The sequence below is a fragment of the Oncorhynchus clarkii genome, chromosome 27 (assembly GCF_045791955.1).
Source record: "Oncorhynchus clarkii lewisi isolate Uvic-CL-2024 chromosome 27, UVic_Ocla_1.0, whole genome shotgun sequence".
In the NCBI taxonomy this organism is placed as follows: domain Eukaryota; kingdom Metazoa; phylum Chordata; class Actinopteri; order Salmoniformes; family Salmonidae; genus Oncorhynchus; species Oncorhynchus clarkii.
Genome location: NC_092173.1, coordinates 12537881 through 12560602, shown reverse-complemented (window position 1 = coordinate 12560602; position 22722 = coordinate 12537881). Strand labels below are relative to the sequence as shown.

The 22722-nt window shown below is 42.6% G+C and overlaps 1 protein-coding gene across 3 annotated transcripts in view; it reads left to right on the top strand.

Annotated features, from left to right (window-relative positions):
* The window catches only part of LOC139386339 (huntingtin-interacting protein 1-like), a 45716-nt gene that overhangs the window by 4193 nt on the left and 18801 nt on the right, over positions 1-22722 (top strand). For 2 of the 3 annotated variants that reach the window (XM_071131871.1, XM_071131870.1), the window contains exons 2-6: positions 16324-16387; positions 16845-16987; positions 18101-18157; positions 22073-22153; positions 22605-22681. In XM_071131871.1, the coding sequence (XP_070987972.1) occupies positions 16324-16387; positions 16845-16987; positions 18101-18157; positions 22073-22153; positions 22605-22681 (422 nt within the window). Of the gene's footprint in view, positions 1-1394; positions 1823-16323; positions 16388-16844; positions 16988-18100; positions 18158-22072; positions 22154-22604; positions 22682-22722 lie in introns of those variants that run through there. The other variant, XM_071131872.1, reaches the window with a different exon arrangement.

Genomic DNA, 22722 nt, shown 5'->3' with positions numbered 1-22722 from the left:
CAATAATTCTTGTGATTTTTAGATCTAATTTCTATCGGACTTGATAATATTATTGAGTAAAACTAGTATTGCTTAGTGGATACTGTTCTCACACACAGTAGCGATATGCCCTGAGTCTGGCCAACTGGCTAGAAGGGCCTACTCCGCAATGAAATGCCAGCATGACCTACCAGTAAGTTGATTTTTGGTCTGGAACTTTTTTGTCTCAGCTATGTTCAAGGCCATTATATGAACTTTGCCCACATAATTGAGACAGAGGGGACTTTGACCCTTGAAACTTTGTGTGTGTGTGTGTTCTCGGCACCACCATCAAAGGCGGAATCAATGTATGGGGACTTAGATGAAAAGAGAAACTCAAGTTTTGTAAACAATCAATATTATATAACTGACTACAATGTAAACATGATACTCAAAGACCTAGAGTAGTGTATGTGAGAATTGCAGACTCTCCATAAAGCAGTGCTCGGTGGGTCCACCCACACAGTACCAGGAAGTGAAGAGACTGTGGTGAAGAGCAGGCTTTGTCTGAAGAGTGACTGTTTGTGTGGAGCGGCCAGTCTGCCAGCAGGAGAATGGGTCAAATATTGATTACCGTGAACTATGCTCCTCAGTTGGCCCTAGTAGTTATAATAATAATAGTAACTTTATTTGTTCATGTGCTTTTCATGCATGATGTGCAAACAATTCCAAAAAAATACCACATTTCTGAGGTTATTACTAAAGAATGATATGCTTGGGCTAATATTGACTTATTTTTGCTTTTTCTATAATTTAAGAAGCCAACTCGTTTGAATAGCTATCTGAAATTATCTGAGCTGTTCGATTTCTTTTGTGAAGGTTCCAGACAGTGCAATCATTTCATGATTCTGATATAAAGTAACCAGCGGGGGGCACTATTTACCTAAAATTACTCAGTCGGCTAACGTTCATAGCCACATTGCCTCATCATAGCTGAAGACTGAAAACGGCTCCTTTTTGCAGTAGAGTCACAGCATATCTTTGATATTGACAGTGACTTACTTTAATAATGCTACTGTAGGGTACACTTTTTGTAAAGCACGTCATATTTCAATATGGCCCATAGACATAGGCCTACATCAGAGAGTAATGTTATGGCCACATGTAAGCAGTCACCCAATCACTGATGATTTGTTATACTGGTGATGGAAAGTTGCATTGTTTACCATCATGATTATTTGCAGTGTGTCCGAGCCGCGCTGCTCTGGTGTCTCGTCTTCTCATAAATTATTTGATAGTTCGTTTTTTTTATTCGGGATTGTATAATTTGTTACGTGGTGAGGAACGAGGTTAGTTTGGGCGGGGGTTTGTGCCATCCCCGGTCTACACCTATTGTCTCAGTGAGAGCTCGCTGTTAACACAAAAGCCCCGGACAGATATTAAATACTCGATACTTAGACACTGTCATGTCGTTTTAAATACTGCAATCTAAAATGGTATGAAACATGCGGAAAATGCAGAGGTGCAGCATACCGTACACGTTCCCGTGTGTAGACTGTCATTTTATAGACGGTTCGGTTCCGCTTCTCGACAGTCGGATGCTGTGTCTGGGAGCCCCCACCGTCAACTGAGCACGTAAGGCCGGGGAGAGTAGAATGGACACGGAAGGAGAGAATTTGATACCAAATCGGGACACATGTTGAGTTAACGGGCCCACTCCACCACCCTTTCCCTCATAAGCGTTTCTAGATTTCTTCTTTCCCAGTTGTAGACTACTGTGTCGGAAGTTTTGCCAGCGACCCGCTTCGTCTTTGATCTCACAGCCACCCTGCATTTTTCTGAGACTATGGATCTTAGTAAAATGGTAGGTTTCCAGATATCGATGTTTTTTTTCTTTCTTCATTTAGCATTATTGCGTTAAAGGCGCAACAGATATACATGTTTATGGTGAGAGCGAACTCATTTGTTACCAGGATTGTTTCTTTAGGAAATGTAAGATACTGCATATGTTCATGTTCGCTCTAAATCCGTTGATCATTAAACTATATCGAGGTGGTGTTTTTTAAGTTGGCCGTGTAGGATATGGTTTGTTATAGGATAGTCCAGACTCCAGTCAGATGCATGTTTTTAGTGTAGGCTATAACTAGTATATTGGGATATAGTTTGCTAACGAATTTCCCTGGACTGATCGGACGTTAATCCCCTTTATTTTTTTCACAGTAGCCCGTTCTCTATAGTCATTAGATAACGTAAGCACGCGTACGTTTTTCACGGTGACTAGAATGTCAACGAGCTATCTGACTGTAGTGTTGTTTTCTTGGACGATAGCGATGTCAGACATACATTTATGGTAGCCCAGCTGCTTTGCAATGTGTGTCATGGTCAGCTAAATACGTTCTATAAGGCTACTGGACACAGCCGCTTATCTAGTAATAGGTTGGATTGCACAACCCATAAACATAATTTAACAAAAAAAATACGAATCGCCAGTGACATAAGATACAGCGTTACGAACCATACATGATTAGTCCGGACTAATAATCACTCTTATTGATACACAACCATCACATTTTTATTACAGCATGAGTGTTATTGCAAATATCATGCGTTATAGTGATAGAGGCTATGTATGCTGTTGTGAATGATTGATCATGAATGGCCTTCAACAGCTGGTGGAGAACATTGATTAGTAATTTGTGAATAGGGGAATCCCCACTTGAGAAATCCCCTCAGGGTCAGTTCAACACTGGCAGGACTTGATGTGAGTTCCGGAGCAGGTGTACTAGCAGGGCCAAAGCACCAAAACTGCCCTTTCAGTGCCAACACAGTGTAGGCTACTCTGGGTGTGTATAGAGGAGTGGGGGAAGGGGGTCAGTATGAAAAGTATTTTCAGGGGATTTGTGCTCCTTCCTGAAAGCTCATTGGCATGGAGGTAGCTGTTGAGGACACACAAGTTTGTTTGTGACAGACACTGATTGTGATGGGGAAAAAGTTCCTCAGTTGTTCTTGGAAGCAACACCGGTTGCTCAAAGTCATGTTATATGTTATTGGAGCGCTGTTCACTCCTCTGGATCAAACAGACAAAGCCTCAAGGCTGCTCTCCGAGATGAATTCCTCTCTCTCTCTCAGCCAGAGGAAGATGAAGGCCTGCCTGCCGCCTGCCTGCCACCTGCCTGTCAGTGTTCTCTTAGCTCAGATGCCTCTGCTTTGGTCATTTATGTCATGACCTGAGAGACAACGGTATGAAAACATCAACACTCTTGGCAGATGCAAGAATGAAAAACGGATATCAAATCGTTCTCAGAGGGCCCAGAGAACAGCCTTGTCGTTTACATCTTGGGTATAGGTCCTACTATTGTTGTTAAGGTGAACTAAAACCTAGTCTTGTAAGACTGTATTACATTTCTACAGTGTCATAGCATCTTTTATCAAGGTTCATTAGTGTGACTGTGCGTAGAGAAACCACAAACGAGTTCAGCTGCAGATGTGCTTGCCCTTTTACAGTGTTTTTATGACGTCAGCACTTCTTCAGTAAGTTAGTTACACAAAGCAGATAGGAGGCCTTCCTCACGGGACGTTGCACAAAACTGTCTCGACAAAGGAGGCTTGTATGTAAACGTAGCATGGGGTTTAGGTTTTATTACGCTAGCCATGGCCTTTGGACCCCAGGGTCCACACTCTGGCCAGTATTTCTCTTCAACCACCTGCTGTTCTGTCTTCCAGCCCAAGCCCCCCCAGGAACAAAAGCCTGCTGTCGGTGAGGTCATAGACTTTGACTAGCTCAATGCTGGAGGTTTTGAAGTGATAATGGAGTCTTAATAGACATGAGACAATGAGAAGTAGATGGACAATACAGTAGCATATACCTATTCAGTGGAAACATATTTAGGCCTACCAGTTTGATTCTGGACAGCTTTATATCCACAGTATTTTGTCATACTTTGGTGTTGAGTTTTTTTCTGAGCACATGACCTGACCAGGGAAAAACTCTTGACTTAAACGGGGAGGGACTACCTAAACTTGTCCAAGAAGAACACATTTTCTTTGTGAAACATTTTGCTATGCTAATGCTGCCCTAATGAACACAACCCTGGTGTAATCCATATTGCCTCTCTGTTCACATAGTCAGGAAGAGTGGCCATGCTGGAGGGATTGTCTTGTTTTTCCTTTCCCCACCATGGCAGGCTTTTAGAGGTGTAGAGGGAATGTTCCATGGGAGCGGATATCGACGTCAGAGATATGAGCACATTTGTAAAACAGAGGGCCCTTTTTAGTGTGCTGACGTTTTAAAAGGGGCGGAGTTCAAACCTGTAGAAATAGTATAACCTAAACCCACTCACTTTTACGCTCTATGGCTTTTGCAGCTTGTTGCTTTTGAGGGACATTAGTAATACAGTTGAAGTTGGAAGTTTACATACACCTTAGTCAAATACATTTAAACTCAGTTTTTCACAATTCCTGACATTTAATCCTAGTAACAAAATTGCCTGTCTTAGGTGAGTTAGGAACACCACTTTATTTTAAGGAATGTGAACTGTCAGACTAATAGTGGAGAGTGGTTTACATTCAATTAGTATTTGGTAGAATTGCCTTAAATAATTTAAACTTGGGTCAAACGTTTCAGGTAGCCTTCCACAAGCTTCCCACAATAAGTTGGGTGAATTTTGGCCCATTCCTCCTGACAGAGCTGGTGTAACTGAGTCAGGTTTGTAGTCCTCCTTGCTCGCACACACTTTTTTAGTTCTGCCCACTAAATGTCTATAGGATTGAGGTCAGGGCTCTGTGATGGCCACTCCAATACCTTGATTTGTTGTCCTCAAGCCATTTTTCCACAACTTTGGAAGTATGCTTGTGTAACAGTATAACTTTAGACCGTCCCCTCGCCCGTTTCACATCCGTTACACTTGGGGTCATTGTCCATTTGGAAAACCCATTTGCAACCAAGCTTTAACTTCCTGACTGATATCTTGATGTTGCTTCAATATAACCACATAATTTTCCTACCTCATGACGCCATCTATTTTGTGAAGTCCACCAGCCCATCCTGCAGCAAAGCACCCCCACAACATGATGCTGCCACCCTCGTGCTTCAAGGTTGGGATGGTGTTCTTTGGCTTGCAAGCCTCCCCCTTTTTCCTCCAAACATAACGATGGTCATTATGGCCAAACAGTTCTATTTTTGTTTCATCAGACCAGAGGATATTTCTCCAAAAAGTACTATTTTTGTCCCTATGTGCAGTTGCAAACCGTAGTCTGGCTTTTTTATGGCGGTTTTGGAGCAGTGCCTTCTTCCTTGCTGAGGGGCCTTTCAGGTTATGTTAATATAGGACTCGTTTTACAGTGGATATAGATACTTTTGTACCTGTTTCCTCCAGCATCTTCACAAGGTCCTTTGCTGCTGTTCTGGGATTATTTGCACTTCACACCAAAGTAAGTTAATCTCTAGGAGACAGAACGCGTCTCCTTCCTGAGCGGTATGACGGCTGTGTGGTCCCATGGTGTTTATACTTGCGTACTATTGTTTGTACAGATGAACGTGGTACCTTCAGGCGTTTGGAAATTGCTCTCAAGGATGAACCAGACTTGTGGAGGTCTGCAAAAAAAAAAAAGAATCTGAGGTCTTGGCTGATTTCAATTGATTTTCCCATGATGTCAAGCAGAGGCGCACTGAGTTTGAAAGTAGGCCTTGAAGTACATCCACAGGTACACCTCTAATGGCTAATAATCATTTTAAGTCAATCAGAAGCTTCTAAAGCCATGACATCATTTACTGGAATTTTTCAAGCTGTTTAAAGGCACAGTCAACTTAGTGTATGTAAACTTCTGACCCACTGGAATTGTGATACAGTGAAATAATCTGTCTGTTAACAATTGTTGGAAAAATTACTTTTCATGCACAAAGTAGATGTCCTAACCGACTTGCCAAAACTATAGTTTGTTAACAAGAAATTTGTGGAGTGGTTGAAAAACGAGTTTTAATGACTCCAACCTAAGTGTATGTAAACTTCCGACTTCAACTGTATGTAGGTTTTCACATTTGCTTCCTAAAAATTTATATTTTTAAAGTGCATAGTTGGATGACTGTTTTCACACCGTCTGTGTAGTATGACGTAATGTGACGTGAGTAACTTTTCAGGAAGTGGCAAGTAGTATTTTTAGTTCAAAATATCCATTTAAAGCGATCGTTGTCAACAGGAGAGCATTATTAGTGTCAAACAGCTACAAATGTGTGTCTCTGTCTGTCTTTGGGTAGGGGGGGGGGAAATTGACCTTTTGGGGCCACTTGGAAGAGGCTGGCGAAGGAAACATTATAAGAGGGGAGCTGGAACTGGAGCTGTGAGGTCTGTTTGGGTTGGCACCGGGTACTAGGCCTGAGGTGGAGGAAGAAGGGAGGAGCTGGGTGCATTTTTCGGCAGAAAGGATATGGGCAGGAAAAAGTGTGCCAAGACAGGAAGCCTGAATGAGCACCCCCCCGTCTCTCTACCACACCCCAGACCTACTGACCCTCTCCCCACCACAGCACCTCCGTGTACAGACGGCAATCCATGTTTCCTGTTTTCATTCTCTGCTGCTTACCCTTTCCTCTTGAGGTGGTGGGCAAGTCTTGGCAGTACCAGCGCAGCAGCCCGCCATGCACCTCCTGTCCACGGTGCCTGACTCTCCTCATACAGTGCATTCAAAAAGTATTCAGCCCCCTTCTATTTTTCCATATTTTGTTACGTTACAGCTTTATTCTGAAATTGACAGGACTGTGTCGAGGCACAAATATCAAAATATTTCTGCAGCATTGAAGGTCCCCAAGAACAGAGTGGCCTCCATCATTCTTAAATGGAAGTAGTTTGGAACCACCAATACTTTTCCTAGAGCTGGCCGCCCCCCAAACTGAGCAATCGGGGGAGAAGGGCCTTGGTGACTGAGGTGACCAAGAACATGTTGGTCACTCTGACAGAGCTCCAGAGTTCCTCTGTGGATATGGGAAAGCCTTCTAGAAGAACAACCATCTCTGTAGCACTCCACCAATCAGGCCTTTATGGTAGAGTCTCCAGATGAAAGCCACTCCTCATTTAAAAGGCACATAACAGCCTGTTTGGAGTTTGCCAAAAGGCACCTAAAGGACTCTTAGACCATGAGATGGGTGATGTGGTGATGTTCCCCATCCAACCTGACTGCGCTTGAGAGGATCTGCAGAGAAGAAACTCCCCAAATACAGTTGTGCCAAGCTTGTAGTGTCATACCCAAGAAAACTCAAGCTTGTAATCGCTGCCAAAGGTGCTTCAACAAAGTACTGAGTAAAGGGTCTGAACTTTATTATACATTTGCAAAATGAATGAAACCTGTTTTAAATTTGTCATTATGGGTTATTGTGCGTAGATTGATGGGAAATAAACAATTTAATCAATTTTAGAATAAGGCTGTAACATAACAATGTGGAAAAAGTCAAGGAGTCTGAATACTTTCCGACTGCACGGTATAAGATAACACAAACTCTCCCCTTGTTTCCCTAACCGGTCCCACCCCATAATCGGTGAGTTCATCGGACCGTTCGATCATATGAACGTCACAAGGTTGGCTGTGAAAAATCGGTGAGATCCTGATTTAAAAACTTTTTTTTTTTTTAAATGTGTTTTTACTCATTATTTTCTCCAGAAAAAGGAATGCAAGGAATCTTGGAAGAGATGTGGCCAGATAAAAGCACTATTGTGAGAACAGGGAATAGTGTGTGCTGCTTGGCCCCTGCTTGTGTTTTGGTGTGGTTTCAGCACTGCGTGAACAGCAGAGCATCCAAAACACTATCACCACCGGAAAATCACTCTTCTTCCATGTAGCTTCTTCCATAGGACGGCGCACGATTGGCCCAGCGTTCACCGGATTAGGGTTTGGCCGGGGGTAGGCCGTCATTGTAAATAAAAATGTGTTCTTAACTGACTTGCCTAGTTAAATATAAATTCTAATGTAATGATGGCATCTCCCAAAACTCGTTAGAACCCAGGCTTTATTTATTTAGACTATTATTTTGATTAGACTGATTGTGTTAATTGATTGATTCAATTGATCATAATTGTTGTTGCACAGGAGTAGAGGGTGCCATCTCTAAATACAGATGTTTTTGGACCATCATTAAGTTTATTCTGCTCTTCCACAAGTTTCCTAGAGCAGTGATAAAAAATTATGCGCTGTCGTCATAATCATGTAGTGTCCTAGTACCGATATGTCTGCATGAGAAATTCCCCATTTTGCCATGGGATGGGCCATGTTCATGTGAAGCATTCAAAGCCATTATTCAAATTGTTTTCCTTGGACAAATAACTCCTCAATGTGAGATCGCTGCATTATTAAATGGGCTGTTTTGAAGGCACTGGCTGGGTCCTGCGCAGTACTAGACAACACAGGCTCATGCTGAATCCCAATCCACCCCTAAGGCCTGGGCACTCCTGTAGATCTCAAAGGATCTGATAGGTTTAAACAGTATGGTAATTCCTTCACCTTGCCTTCTGATAGGCTGAGTGGAGTTTAAACCATATTGCTCACGCCTATCCTTTAAGATCAACGAATGTGTAGGCCGTTAACGTTTTGTTTCTTGACAGTGCCTCTGCCACACAGCCAGGCGACGGGAGAGGCCTCCAGAGGTCTCTGTGCACGTCGTAGGTGTGCCCAGTCCAGACTAGTCTGTCTGTGAGGCAAGCCTCATCCTCTGTCTAATCTCCCCCAACACACTCACCACTAGGCTGTTTCTCACTTCCTAATTTAATTTGATTTCAGTCATCATCTCACTTCATCGGCTGCCCATACTGCGATGAGATGAGTTAATAGGCCTGTCGATGCCAGCGAGCCGCTCCAACTTCCAGTCCCATTGGCTTGCCAGGAGTCCTGGGCAGCTGACGCTCTCTTTCAGATGACAGTCACGCTGTGGACTAATTGGGTCGTTCCTGTGTGGGAGCTGCTTGCACAAGTGCTGGGAGCCTTTCATCGTTCCTTGGTTTTCAGAAACTTTTTATTAAAACATTTTTTTAGGGGAAAATTGGTGTGGGGTTTTGAGTGAAATGTAAGGGTAGATAAGAGTGCTATTTTACACTAAACAAAAATATAAATGCAGCATGTAAAGTGTTGGTCCCCTGTTTCATGAGCTGAAAATAAAGATCCCAGAAATGTTCCATATGTACAAATTTGTTTACATCCCTGTTAGTGAGCATTTCTCCTTTGCCAAGATAATCCATCCACCTGACAGGTGTGGCATATCAAGAAGCTGATTAAACAGCATGATCATTACACAGGTGAACCTTGTGCTGGGGACAAAAGGTCACTCTAAAATGTGCAGTTTTGTCACACAACACAATTGGCATGTTGACTGCAGGAATGTCCTCCAGAGTTGTTGCCAGAGAATTGAATGTTAATTTCTCTTCCATAAGCTGCCTCCAACATCGTTTTAGAGAATCTGACAGTACGTCCAACCGGCCTCTCAACCTCAGACTACGTGTATGGCGTTGTGTGGGCGAGCGGTTTGCTGATGTCAACGTTATGAACAGAGCGCCCCATGGTGGCGGTGGGATTATGGTATGGGCAGGTATAAGTTACGAACACAATTGCATTTTATCGATGGCAATTTGAATGCACAGAGATACCGTGGCAAGATCCTGAGGTCCGTTGTCGTGCCATTCATCTGCTGCCATCACCTCATGTTTCAGCATGATAATGCACATCCCCATGTCACAAGGATCTGTATACACTTCCTGGAAGATGAAAATGTCCCAGTTCTTCCATGGTCTGATGTGCTCTGGATTGACGTGTACGACAGCGTGTTCCCGCCAATATCCAGCAACTTCGCACAGCCATTGAGAACGAATGGGACAACATTCCATAGGCCACAATCAACAGCCTGATTAACTCTATGCTAAGGAGATGTCACTCTGCATAAGGCACACCAGATACTGACTGGTTTTCTGATCCACGCCATATATATATATATCTCTGTGACCAACAGATGCATATCTGTATTCCCAGTCAGGGGAAAACCATAGATTAGGGCCCTTATTTATTTCAATTGACTGATTTCCTTATATGAACTGTAACTCAGTGAAATTGTTGTTTATATTTTTGCTCAGTATAGAAGATGCTGTAGACTGTATTTGCAGTATTTATATCCAAGTGGAATCTAGATATGAGATATTGTCCTTTGTCCAGTCTCCTCCTAAGCGGTTTTCAATAAGTGCCTCATCCATCCTGCAGTGGATTCTCACAGACAAACAATGGTGACACTTGAAAAGGTCAAACATTAGCTTGCCTGTGGTCAGATCTTCAGTAAACACAGAGGAAACCGCAGGAGACTTTGGTCAGATATATATGGCTCTGTGTTGACATGATGACACACACACACACACACACACACACATCTCTTGGCCTGTGCTTGATTATGTAACAACAGGAGTTCTACCAGTAGCACCAATGTCCATATCAACCCTGCATGTATGTTTTATTGATTGAAGGCATGGCTAGTAGATTTGAGCATGGTTTGTGGTTCATCCTCTGCAGGCCTACAAGCTAAGCACAGAGACACGGCTGGAGTGGAATTTAAACCAGGGATCAGTGTGTGTTGAGAGCTGTTGGCCAGCTCTGCATTCTTCTCTCCTTCCTCTTCAGAAGGCACAGCTGTGACTTAATGAATCAATCTTGTCAATACAACACCCATCTTTGTCACCTTGAGCTGGGATATGCCATTCGTAATGAGGCTGAGAGAAAAAGACACAAACGTAGGCTATTTTCTCTGCTCTCGTCATGACTGTTGCGCCCATTGTTTGTGTAATATGTATATGCAGATTGTTTCTATAATCAAAACTGTGTGTGTGTGTGTGTGTGTGTGTGTGTGTGTGTGTGTGTGTGTGTGTGTAATATATACACACACACACAGTTTTGATCATTGTTTCTGTAATCTACATGTCCAAATGAACAAGGTGTTCAAAAAATCACACAATAGACATTTTTGGGGTTTGACTTGTGACTTGCTCATCATACGCTTCTGGTGTGTACTTTACTCCATCCAAGCATGACTGTGTAGTGTACTATACCTAAGCTATTCCTCTGACTTCCATGGTCAGCAAGTTCTTCCTTCATGTGAAACCAACACACTTCCTGTGCTCCCAGTGAACCACCAGGGAAGTGGACCTGTGATGATTTATCACCCTCTGCTTCCCCTCCCAGAGAGGACTCAGGACATCTGGGGGAAGTGAGATTATTCAACCGGGCCTGTCCTTTTGTGACACTCCCCGCAACCACTCCACTTCAGACCTCCATGTCACTATTCTTTATCGGAGAACATGCTACATGTGACACAGCTATTCATTTCAAGCAGGGATGGGCACCTGCCGGCCCGCCCATCTTTTGTAGGCCCACAGATGTGTGATCTATATATATATCTAGAGCACACATTTTTCGGGGTCTCAATTTACTGATGAGAGTTAGAATAGTAGGATACACAAGCTGCAATTTGGACATTTGGATGTGCATCAGCAGTTTTTCTCGTTATGTCAGTCAGTCACTCAGTTAGCCACTCAGTTAGCCATGTCAGCTGACATTGGTAAGTTAGATTGCTTTAGTCTAGCCAGCTATCTAATCTTGTTGTAATCATGGTTGAATAATAGACCAGGTTGAGGGGGTGTAATTGATTTTGTTTGTCATTCTCACTCGGATATCATATTAACATGGCATAAGCCATGACAAAATGTGTAGAATTGCAGGAAATACGCTTAAAAAAACTGCATACATTTCTCTCCGCCCCATGGCAAAATGTGTTGCCCTGATTTTAAAAGCTCAGAGAAGAGGTGGAGGTGCATAGGGGGGCTGCCTTTTCCTCTCAGATGGAGGCCAAGATCTAATAGGCCTATCACTAAAGGGGAAAGAATGTGGCTCTTTACACAGAAGTTAAAAGAATGTCTCCTGGTTTGAAATATGACAACCCTGAAGTGAAATGATTATTCTTGGAAGGTATGGAAGGCTTTCTGGGAGTGTGTGTGAGGAATCAGATGTTTACCTGGCAGATGGCTGATGGGGTTGTGATGTGATGTGTGTGTGTGTGTGTGTGTCCTTTTGCATTTGCTCAGCCTTGTTTGTTTAACCCTCTCAGAACTGGAGGTAGGCCACTACCACCACATATAACTGGACAAGTGAAGCCCACACTGGGCCAGTTTGCTGAGGATTGCTTTCTTGAATATTCAGAACAAGTAGGCTACTTGTACTTGTAGTGTACAAGTATTCCCTTTTTTTGTTACAATTGTTTTATTGTATAAACTCGACAGAAAAAGAAACGTCCTCATTGTCAACTGCATTTATTTTCAGTAAACTTACCACGTGTAAATATTTGTATGAACATAAGATTCAACAACTGAGACATAAACTGAACAAGTTCTACAGACATGATGAACAGAAATTTAATTATGTGTCCCTGAACAAAGGGGGGGGGGGGGGGGTCAATATCAAAAGTAACAGTCAGTATCTGGTGTGGCCACCAGCTGCATTAAGTACTGCAGTACATCTCCTCCTTATGGACTGCACCAGATTTGCATGTTCTTGCTGTGAGATGTTACCCCACTCTTCCACCAAGGCACTTGAAGGTTCCTGGAAATTTCTGTGGGGAATGGCCCTAGCCCTCACCCTCCAATCCAACAGGTCCGAGACGTGCTCAATGGGATTGAGATCGGGCTCGTCGCTGGCCATGGCAGAACACTGACATTCCTGTCTTGCAGGATATCACGCACAGAACGAGCAGTATGGCTGGTGGCATTGTCATGCTGGAGGGTCATGTCAGGATGAGCCTGCCGGAAGGGTACCACATGGAGAAGGATGTCTTCAATGTAATGCACAGCGTTGAGACTGCCTGCAATGACAAAAAGCTCAGTCCGATGATGCTGTGACACACCGCTACAGACCATGACGGGCCCTCCACCTCCAAATCGATCCAGGTCCAGAGTACAGGCCTCGATGTGACGCTCATTCCTTTGACGATAAATGCGAATCCGATCATCACCCCTGGTGAGACAAAACGGCGACTCGTCAGTGAAGAGCACTTTTTGCCAGTCCTGTCTGGTCCAGCGATGGTGGGTTTGTGCACATAGACAACGTTGTTACCGGTGATGTTTGGTGAGGATCTGCCTTACAACAGGCCTACAAGCATGCGAAACAGTGTTTAAACTAGAGGTCGACCGATTATGATTTTTCAATGCCGATACCGATTTATTGGAGGACCAAAAAAAGCCTATACCGATAAATAAATAAATATATATTTATTTATTTATTTGTGATAATTACAACTACTGAATGAACACTTATTTTAACTTTAATATAATACATCAATAAAATCAATTTAGCCTCAAATAAATAATGAAACATGTTCAATTTGGTTTAAATAATGCAAAAACAAAGTGTTGGAGAAAAAAGTAAAAGTGCAATATGTGCCATGTAAGAAAGCTAATGTTTAAGTTCTTTGCTCAGAACATGAGAACATATGAAAGCTGGTGGTTACTTTTAACAGGAGTCTTCAATATTCCCAGGTAAGAAGTTTTAGGTTGTAGTTATCGGAATTATAGGACTATTTCTCTCTATATACGATTTGTATTTCATATGTATTTCATATACCTTTGACTATTGGATGTTCTTATAGGCACTTTAGTATTGCCAGTGTGGGCTCGAACCAGGAACACATCGAAAACAGCCACCCTCGAAGCAGCGTTACCCATGCAGAACAAGGGGAACAGCTACTCCAAGTCTCAGAGCGAGTGATGTTTGAAATGCTATTAGCGCGCACCCCGCTAACTAGCTAGCCATTTCACATTGGTTACACCAGCCTAATCTTGGGAGTTGATTGGTTTGGAGTCATAAACAGCGCAATGCTTGAAGCTTTGTGAAGAGCTGCTGGCAAAACGCATTAAAGTGCTGTTTGAATGAATGCTTACGAGCCTGCTGGTGCCTACCATAGCTCAGTCAGACTGCTCTATCAAATCATAGACTTAATTATAACATAACACAGAAATACGAGCCTCTCGAAGAAAAAAAAAAGTTGATTCTTTCAGTGAAATACGGAACCGTTCCATATTTGATCTAACGGGTGGCATCCATCAGTCTAAATATTCCTGTTACATTGCACAACCTTCAATGTTATGTCATTATTATGTACAATTCTGGCAAATTAGTTCGCAAAGAGCCAGGCGGCCCAAACTTTTGCATATACCCTGATTCTACGTGCAATGAACGCAAGAGAAGTGACACAATTTCACCTGGTTAATAATATTGCCTGCTAACCTGGATTTCTTTTAGCTAAATATGCAGGTTTAAAAATATATACTTCTGTGTATTGATTTTAAGAAAGGCATTGATGTTTATAGTTAGGTACACGTTGGAGCAATGACAGTCCTTTTTCGCAAATGCGCACCGCATTGATTATATGCAACGCAGGACATGCTAGATAAACTAGTAATATCATCAACCATGTGTAGTTATAACTAGTGATTATGATTGATTACGTTTAATGCTAGCTAGCAACTTACCTTGGCTTCTTACTGCATTCGAGTAACAGGCGGGTTCCTCGTGAGGCAGGTGGTTAGAGCGTTGGACTAGTTAACCGTAAGGTTGCAAGATTGAATCCCCGAGCTGACAATGTAAAAATCTGTCGTCCTGCCCCTGAATAAGGCAGTTAACCCACCGTTCCTAGGCCGTCATTGAAAATAAGAATGTGTTCTTAACTGACTTGTCTAGTTAAATAAAGGTTAAGTAAAGGTGTAAAAAAAAAAAAAAAAAAAAAAAAACGGCAAAATCGGCGTCCAAAAATACCGATTTCGGATTGGTATTAAAACTTGAAATCGGCCCTAATTATTCGGCAATTCTGATTAATCGGTCGACTTCTAGTTTAAACCCTTTACAATGAAAATCAGAAGTTATTTGGCTTTTTACAAATTATCTTTGAAAGACAGGGTCCTGAAACGATTGCTGTCAGTGTGTGTGTGTGTGTTCTAATGGTTCAGTTAAAGTATGGGGTTTGAAACATTAGGGTTAGGCTTTGATTGCCACATAGACCTGTAGCCTACTGAATGTGTCAACACCTCTTTCAAATCAAATCAAATCAAATTTTATTTGTCACATACACATGGTTAGCAGATGTTAATGTGAGTGTAGCGAAATGCTTGTGCTTCTTTGGGCCAGGTATCCCGCTAGCGTGCCACTACGACAACATCCGGTGAAATTGCAGAGCGCGAAATTCAAAATACATAAATCATAATATTAAACATTCATGAAAATACAAGACTTAGGAATACATCATTCGTTAGCTTAGAATCATGGTAATTGAACCACTTTGTCCGATTTACAAAAGGCTTTACGGCGAAAGCATTGCATTTGATTGTCTGAGGACAGCACCACCCCGCATACAAAAAAATCAATAAATTCAAAGCAGCAGAGGCGTCACAAAAAATAGCAATAAAATGAATCACTTACCTTTTGAAGATCTTCCTCTGTTTGCAATCCCAATGGTCCCAGCTACACAACAATTGGTCATTTTGTTCGATAGAGTCCTTCTTTATAGTCCAAAAAAGTCAGTTTAGTTGGGACGTTTGATTCAGTAATCCACCCGTTCCACTCGTTCAACATGCAGACAAAGGAATCCCAAAAGTTACCGGTAAACTTCGTCCTAACAAGTTAAACAACGTTTCTAATCAATCCTCAGGTACCCTAATATGTAAAAAAAAAAACAATACAATTTAAGACGGAATGTAGTATGTTCAATACCGCCGATAAATAACGAAGTGCTTGCCCTCATTCACGCGCGCCACAAGACTCTCGTCCTAATGAGGGACACCCTGGAAAAACTACAATTACTTGTTAATTTTTCAAAAAACAAGCCTGAAACCTTTTATAGACTTGACATCCAGTGGAAGCCATAGGTACTGCAATCTGGGTCCTTTTTGGTTGGAAATTCAATAGGCCAACATAGGAATGGCCTGGGAGTTCAAAAAACAAATTTTCCGGGTGGATTTTCCTCTGGTTTTTGCTTGCCATATCAGTTATGTTATACTCACAGGCATTACTTTAACCGTTTTAGATACTTCAAAGTGTTTTCTATCAAATACAAACAATTATATGCATATCCTAGCTTCTGGGCCTGAGTAGCAGGCAGTTTTACTTTGGGCATGTCAGATTATCCAAACTTACAAACACTGTCCCCTAGCCCGTAGAGGTTAACAGTAGTTCACTTTGGAGTCTGCTAAATCATCTAAAAAGAAAGAATTTTGTGTGTTCTGTGTTCCTCGAGTGAGGAGTGAAAAGCATTGCCCTGATTTGGTATTTTCTGTCTCTTTCCTCTTTCCCTCCACTTCCCCCTCTGCACAGGCTGTGAGCATCAACAAGGCCATCAACACGCAGGAGGTCGCCGTCAAAGAGAAGCATGCCAGGAATATCCTCCTTGTGGAGTCGGGTGTGTCGCTGTGTGTGTGTTGGATAGAATCTGTTTTCCTCTGACTATAGAGAAAGGAGAGCTGTGTTTGTTGATTCCCATGGGTTTGTGGAAGCTCTTTGAGTGTTCCTTCATGACTCAGGGTTATGTTTGTGCAAAACAAAAACAGTATTGTAACCTGACCGTGGTTGTCAGCCGGGACCAGGCCATTCATTTAGCTGTGTGTCTGAGAAAGAGACTGAGAGACGGACTGCTCTGTACGGTCTTTCTGTGAGATAAGTTCAGAGATGTGTGAGAGGTTTTCAGCCCCTCTTGAGAGAACAATGGATGTTGAATAGGCAAGCAAAACACCTCTCTGTTAACTCCCCCAGCACATTTTGTCATAGCAGCCTTCGTCAGAGTATGTGTGCTCTCTCTGCCATCTCCTGTGTGTTTCTCCTTGACTGGTTCGTCTCACCCTGTATCCTGGGGACCCACCATGAGAAGGGCGCCCACACCTTCTGGGCGGCGGTCAACCGGCTGCCGCTCTCCAGCAATGCGGTGCTCTGCTGGAAGTTTTGCCACGTTTTCCACAAGCTGCTGCGAGACGGCCATCCCAATGTAAGTCTGAACCCACCAACACAGCCCTGATGGGACACACACCTGGGTCGCGATCTTTAAGGCGTGCAATAGAAAACATTTTGCAACAGAAATGAGCATTTGTTATTGGGCAAGACTCTGTAGTCCCTCCCAGTTTCACTCTGTTTTCTTAATGAACACGATCCTGAACATGCTGCATGCCAGGGACATGCGCATCTCTCCGTAGACTTGTGCTCAAGAGGTCTCAAATGAAACATTATTCCCTGTTTATTACTCGGCTGGCTTTGGTTTGAAGCTATGCAGGATAGGGCCAGGGTTGGGCTTGAGTGGGAGACGGACATTCTGACGCTCTGTGATCCCTAAGATCCCACAACACTTATCCCAAGACTAGAGGTGTTAACCCTGGTCGCCCTGTCTTAATTCCTAATCCAGCTCTCCTCATCCCCAGCTTCCAATTGGCTCATTTCAAACCCCTCTCTTGTCCTCTCCCCTGCAACTCTTCCCCAGGTCATTACTGTAAATGAGTGAGTGTTTTCTGTTAACTTACCTCGTACAATATGGTTTAAGTCAACTAAATATAGGGGCGGTTTCCTGGAAACAGATCAAGCTTAGTTCTGGACAAAAAATATATTTAAATGAAGATTCTCCGTTGACCATGCTTTTAGTCCAGGACTAGACTTAGTCTGTGTCCAAGAAACCGGCCCATAGGGAATATCATTTGAGATTTGCACTTAATTCAGAATAGCCGTTAGTCTGGTCCAAGATTTGTTTGTGCTGCCTTGCCAAGTCATATTGCACTGTCATGCCAAACGCAAACAGATCTGGGGCCAGGCTACATGGCCTCTACTTTTATGAATATATCCTACTGTACAGTGAGATGACAACTCATCAGTTTAGCCAAATTAACTACAACGCCCCATGCAAATAATCAGCATAGTGCTGTTCACACACCCCCATACACATTCACTTCTGAGCACCCTGGCGATTGCCCAACACACTGGCCTTGAACACACCCACACAATGCATACAGTACAACTTCACATGTAGTGCTCTCTGTTGAATCAGCAACATTCTGAACTTTTGTCTTGTGGCTTCAGCCTTGTCTAAATTCTCTTTCTGTGTCTGTGTGTTCAGGTGATAAAGGACTCGATGAGGAACAAGGCGGACCTCAGTGACATGAGCAGAATGTGGGTAAGGACCAGAACACCGCACGGTTGCCATTAGGGCCCTAAGGCCAGGAAAAGCTCTCAGCCCCAGTCATCACCGTGCTTCTACACCTGCATTGCTTGCTGTTTGGGGTTTTAGGCTGGGTTTCTGTACAGCACTTTGAGATATCAGCTGATGTACGAAGGGCTATATAAATAAATTTGATTTGATGTGATCATGTCTACCACTCTTAACCGGCAGGCTGGCATGGACACATTGGATGTTTCAGAAATGGCACCCTATTCCCTATATAGTGCACTAAGTTTGACAAGAGCCCTCTGTCGACCCTGTTCAGAAGTAGTGCACTATATAGGGTAGGGCTGACCCAAATTAGTCGTTTGGTAGATATGTTGGTCAAATGCCATTTTTGGAGGGTTGAGCAGTAGCATATAAATATATGTTTATTTTTTTATGGCACATGAGCCACATGTCTTATTCGCTCCCATCTCGGTGAACTAATCCGCTGCGGGGATGGTACAGTCCAAGAAGAAGGGGTGTGTGGCTAAGATACACAATAAACGTCTCTCTCTAGAATGCACGCTCTCCCGACAATTTGTGCACTGTCATTGTTGTGTGATTTGATTGTCAGTGTATATCAATTCCTCATTACATACTGTATATCAGCAGTAGTACATTTACTGTTAATTCCTAGAATTTTGAATCTACAATGTTTGTTTGGTTACGGTAATTTCTGTTAATGTATTCAATATATTAATCCAGTCTTTTACCGTTCTCATTGTCGGAGTGGACACGTTGTTTCCAGAGCGCACAACCTATGCTACACTTGTGAGAAAGTCGTTTTTGTTTTATTTAATTCCATTTACGAGTTTTGTTAATTTAGTGATTGTCTTTTTTTTGGAGTGCTCCTGTCAATGTTGAGTAAGGTCGCGGGCCTGATTACCTGTAGAAGTAGACCTATAGGCTACCTGGCCTGCGTGCAAATGTAGGCATATAAATGTGCCTATTTGGGGGTCTGATAGTATTTCTGATTGGCTTAACGCACCACCACTAATGACCTGTGGATCTTCTCAAAGTCATGTTTTCTTCACCTCAAACAGCAAGCAAACAAAGTCTGTTTCTACATTCATTGAGAATGACAGTAGTTTCTCAATGTATTAAACAAATCTTTCCAGCTCTCCTTTTCTCTCCCAGCGTGAAAGGGGATAATGGCATGCTCTGATCCAGTGGAAAATAGTCCTACTGCTTGTCCCCTGTGTAAATAGCCTACAGCTGTGTCTGTCCTGAGCTCACTGGCTCAGGAAACTTTTGCGGGCCCTGAATATTTTATACAATGTTGCAAGTTTTCTAGCATGAACTTCAGGCCTGACCAAGTTAATAGTTTATACAATGTTTCTAGTGCATTGCCACATGTCGCCAATGTGATTTATAGTCTTATTTCATTTTCTCTGGCTATTTCCTACCTGCAGGCTGCCGTGTTATTGGTTGGCTTTATATGTACGCTATTTTTATGTAGTTGACATACTTTGTATGGTTGTATCATTTTCATTTTGAGACATGAAGACGTTTATAATAAATGAAATGAAACTGTTAGACAAAAATGTGCATAGGAAAACCATAACTGGCACTCGGATCAATTGGCATTCCATTGGGAATATGATGTGATATAGAACACACGTGTCATGGACAGTGACTGAGGGAGTAAAATCATAATCATCACCACCATGTCATCATTATTATCAGCGTGGTGTGTCCATGCCGGTCTGCTGTGAGTGTTGCCATCGGGGAGACCGACATTCTAATAGGTGACAGACACACAGCAGTGTGGTTCTGCTAAACCCGAGTCGGACGAAATAACACACGCTGCTGTTATGGTATCCTAATGGTGATACTGTGTATAAACTATTGCATTTTGGGGTGGGGGGGTGGGGGCTGTTTCCATCCAGGTGAATGATTGATTCAGGACTGTTGACTGTTATTTTTACATGACATAGCCACCTTTCAACAAGAGTTGCCGCTGGGTTGCAGCAGTAGAGTGGAAGAAACAATTACTGCTCAGGCATTCAGTGTGTAGGAGTGTAAGGGTAGTAGGGACTAGTCACCTTTTCCTGGAAGTACACTTAGTCGGGTCTCTCTTGGTATTTGCTAATGGGACAAAATATACTAGGACTCTGGGAGAGGGACATTGATGACCAGTACTGCTTCCTTCCTGTTGTGACATCACACTGAGGGCCCAAGGAAAGGGAAGCGAGAAGAAGCAATTGACTTCATAGCTGGCTATTCAGTTTTTGACACACACACACACACTACATGATGCGTGGGTTGACTCATAACCCACAGTCCTTGTGGTTATATCTGTTGGCGGGCGGGTTTAAGGTCATTTAAAAATGGTGTGGGGGTCAGGTTGAATAAAAAGAAAATAATGCCTATAGATATGAATTGCACCAGAATTATACATAAACTTAAATTGCACAACAGTTACACATTTTTCTTTCATTATTTTAGGCTATCTGGCATTCGTGCGTAAGCAAGCCTACGCTTTAGGGCCTAACTGTACGCGCACCTTAGGCCTTCAAATAGGCCTCTGGCACGTCAAGGGAACTAGCCTGCTGTTCAGATGGGTTCAATAGAAACTGAACTCTGGACACTGACTGGAGGTAAATAACATCTCACAGTCTTAATATTAACTCCTGCAGAATTAAGCATTACTTACAGTGAAATTGTAAGCAACAATTTGGCACAAGTTGGCAACAATACTTTATTTATCCAGAACAATATTTTATTTCAGTATCTTGAAAGAATGCAAATGTTCAGTCAGCACCTCTACAGATATATATCTTTATATATGGTCAGTACCAGTCAAAAGTTTGGACACCTACTCATTACAGGGTTTTTCTTTATTTTGTACTATTTTAGAATAATAGTGAAGACTTAAACTATGAAATAACACATATGGAGTCATGTAGGTAGCAAAAAAGTGTTAAACAAATCAAAATATTTGAGATTCTTCAAAGTAGCCGACCTTTGCCTTGATGACAGCTTAGCACACTCTTGGCATTCTCTCAACCAGCTGTCTGACTCTTAATGTTGTCTTTCAATAGCAGCACTATATCGCCAAGTGAAATTCTGAGTGTGTAAATATATTTGGCAAATAAAGGTGATTCTGATCAGCATCATAAAAGCTGATAAGTATTTCAACCACATAAAATATGCATCAGATCTTATCAGAAACATGTTGGGTTGTTTTCACAGCTTTCTATTTCCTTGCAACCAGTCAAACTGATGCAGTCTTTGTTTTATTTTTAGCTATTGCATTTTCTCCCCAGTCCCTAAACATCTTTTCTCTGTGAAGAAGCAGAGATGACAAATAGATCTTTACTGACATCAACTAGATTTAAACATTCATTCTATCCATTTATGACATTATTCTGGTGAGCATTTTTTTGTCTTCTAGGGCAACATATAATGACAGAAGAGAAGCTGCATGTATCTAGTTATAGATGATAAAAATTATAAGCAGAAACATATCTAAAATCAGGCAAAACTAATCTTGCACCCCCTGTCAAAAAATTGTTCCGCCGTCTTTGACTGTAGCCTACAATGCATTTTCTATATTGGCAGGTTAGGGTCGGGTGTGGGCCTCAGATTTTCACGTTATCACGTAGTCGAGCTCTGCTGATGGGTTAGCAATCACGAGAGGGTGCAGGTGAACAAAGAGCTGACCCGCACACCACTAACACACAAACATACATACTATTGACACACGCATACAGTGTAAGACTTTGCAGAAGCAGATCCATTTTATTTCATGATAAAATTCCTTCTGCAACTAGCGATCCCTTTAGGAACTCTCCCAAGCCTCTGGAGAAGATCATGTCTATCTCACTTTGATCTGGTCCCTCTCTCCGGTGTCTCACTCCATCTGCTCCCCTCTGCCCTCAGGGTCACCTGAGTGAAGGCTATGGGAAGTTGTGCAGCATCTACCTCAAACTGCTTATCACCAAGATGGAGTTCCACGTCAAAGTGAGTAGTGCCCCAGCCTGTATGACTGACTGACAGACAGACCAGTCTCCCTTCTCTCTCTCATATACCCTTCTCTAGGGGTATTCCTCACACAGACACACGCCTCTAAAACGAATGGCCTTTTAGGAATCAGTAGTTCATAGACCGCTAAGCTCGGTGAAATACTGCAGGCAGCAGACTTGGTGTTGCTCTGGGGGTTTTAGTCCTTGTTCCTGATTTTTAAATGGAGATGCCTATTGAATTGGGAAAAACCGAGGGTAAATCTCAATTGTATTTCCTTCATTCCTCACGTCCTATCTCCTTCTCAAAGAACATTGTAGCAGAAGACCTTGAATCTTCTCCTCCGATGCGTTTTGAGAAGGAGGGAAGGCGAGATGAGACGAGGAATCCCGGAAATACAATTGAGATTCAGCCCCATTTCTGATATGACTCGTTCTTCTCTCTCCCCCAGAATCCCCGTTTCCCTGGCAACCTTCAGATGTCAAACAGGCAGCTTGACGAGGCGGGAGAGAACGACGTCAACAACTTGTGAGTGTCGCTTGCCTTTGTTGTTCGCACTGAAGCACAGA